General features: G+C 38.9%; 1 protein-coding gene across 1 annotated transcript in view; it reads left to right on the top strand.

The window, feature by feature from the left end:
• Positions 1 to 1,963, top strand: part of DNAH14 (dynein, axonemal, heavy chain 14) — a 324,896-nt gene that overhangs the window by 287,466 nt on the left and 35,467 nt on the right. The window contains 1 exon segment of the mRNA XM_012644036.1: positions 286 to 388. Within this exon segment, the coding sequence (XP_012499490.1) occupies positions 286 to 388 (103 nt within the window).

Below are 1,963 nucleotides of genomic sequence, written 5' to 3'. Positions count from 1 at the left end.
AACTCTTCATATTGTTCTTAATTTGTAATTTTTTCCAAGTTTTTTGCAAGGAGTATATATTGCTTTTTGTACTCATGGGCAGGAAAGCTACTTATTACAGATGGGGATTGTTGGGTCCTGTGCAGATTCATGTGCAACACAAAGGCTCTTATGGTAATATAATAAGATCTTTGGTATTAAAATGATTTATAAAGTCACTTCAAACATTGAAATGCTATAACTCTAAGAACATGTTGGTGTTTAAATTTTTCACATTAAAATATTTATAAACTTTTTATTTTGTAGATTTAACAGTCCAGATGTGACAATAGACCCTGAGTTCAGGCTGTGGTTAAGCTCAAAATCAGACAGTTCTTTTCCAATTCCTATTCTTCAAATGAGTTTAAAGGTGAGAACAAAGTGTGTAACATTTTAATATTGACGGAGGAACCCTCTTTGAGTGTAAATCATCTTGCGTTCGTAACTCTGAATTTAAAAGAGAGGGCTAAATGTCTGCTTTTTGCTTAGCCCCTATACTGTGGACCAGGAAGAATGCTAAAGTAGATAACTGCTTCCAAGCAATTCACAGTTTAGATGTTTGTTTTCTCAAACAAGAATGCTGGGCTTCCAATTGTTATAAACCAAAATATATGATTTGTGACCTTGTCCTGCCCATTGCTTCTCCAGCTTTTTCTTATTTCTGCTCCCTTTAATCATATTACAGTTCATTAATCCCTGGAAAGGGTCTGGCAGAAAGTAGGTTAGAATTACTTACTAAAAAGGTCCTAACTAAGGGTTTGTCTGTGACTTCTATTCACATCCACCATTCAGGTTGAATAAATGCTAAGACTCATTCAATTCTGTTAAGCAAGGGTCCAGATGGAGTCACAATGGCAGAGAAAACTGACCAATGGCATAGGCAGAATGCTGTGCCCAGACACGTGGGCACATACACACCTGCAGCTTTAACAGAATTGGCATGGGATGAAGGAAATCAGGTATATGGGGCACTTTCCTGACAGAGTCCCAATCCAACCTGAGAGCAAATCAGATTCACTCTTGGGAAACTAAGAAACTTCCTCCCACACTGCTCCCCACCTCTTTCCTGTCTCCTATATATATTTACCCAAACTGGCAATATTGAGCCCCTTCCCAGCAACTCTGCTCCTGGAGCAGACAGCACATGGATTGATGGAGAAACCCACAGCTCTTAGTCTGAGACTCAGGATGTTCCACTTATCTCCCAGCATCCAGCAAACTATGATCTCACACAGCCTTTCATCTTCAGCCAGGAGTTGGGGATTTGAGCGGTAGAGGTGGCGGGAGTAGGGGAACAAAGAGTGTCAGAGAGGGACAGAGATGGAGCTTCGAGGAACATTTCATTTTAAGTAGGTCCATTGCTCTAATTCCACTTTAAGTCACCATCAGTGTAAGCATTTTTAAAGTGGTTACAATTACTGCATGTATAAAACTTTATGGGAGTTTTTTTGTTGTTTGTTTGTTTGTTTTTAAGAAACAGAGTCTCACTATGTTGCCCAGGTTGGAGTGCAGTGGCTATTCACAGGTGTGATCATTGCTCACTGCAGCCTCCAACTCCTGGGCTGAAGTGATCCTCCCACTTCATCCTCCCAAGTAGCTGGGACTACAGGTGGATGCCAACAGGCCTGGCTTATGGGAGCTTTTCATATACCACTATTTACAGACAAAGGTGATCATTTTTTAATGTACAAATAAGAGCACCTATAAATAATTAAGGAAAATGTTAACATCCCATAAAAAATGGGCGAAAGACACAAGAGGTCAATAAACATGAAAAAATTAAAAGTTCAACCTCTAGCTGTCAGAGAAATGTAAATAAAAATCTTTGATAGCCCAATAAATTGGCCCAAAGACTATAAATAGTTATGATATACTTAGTGCTATTAAAGTTACTGTGAAATAACTACTCTCACCCAATGCTGACAAGGTAATATCAGAAAGATAT

The sequence above is a fragment of the Propithecus coquereli genome, unplaced genomic scaffold (assembly GCF_000956105.1).
Source record: "Propithecus coquereli isolate 6110/MARCELLA unplaced genomic scaffold, Pcoq_1.0 Scaffold205, whole genome shotgun sequence".
Lineage (NCBI taxonomy): Eukaryota > Metazoa > Chordata > Mammalia > Primates > Indriidae > Propithecus > Propithecus coquereli.
Note: the sequence above shows the minus strand (reverse complement) of the source record. Positions and strands in the feature narration are given on the sequence as shown.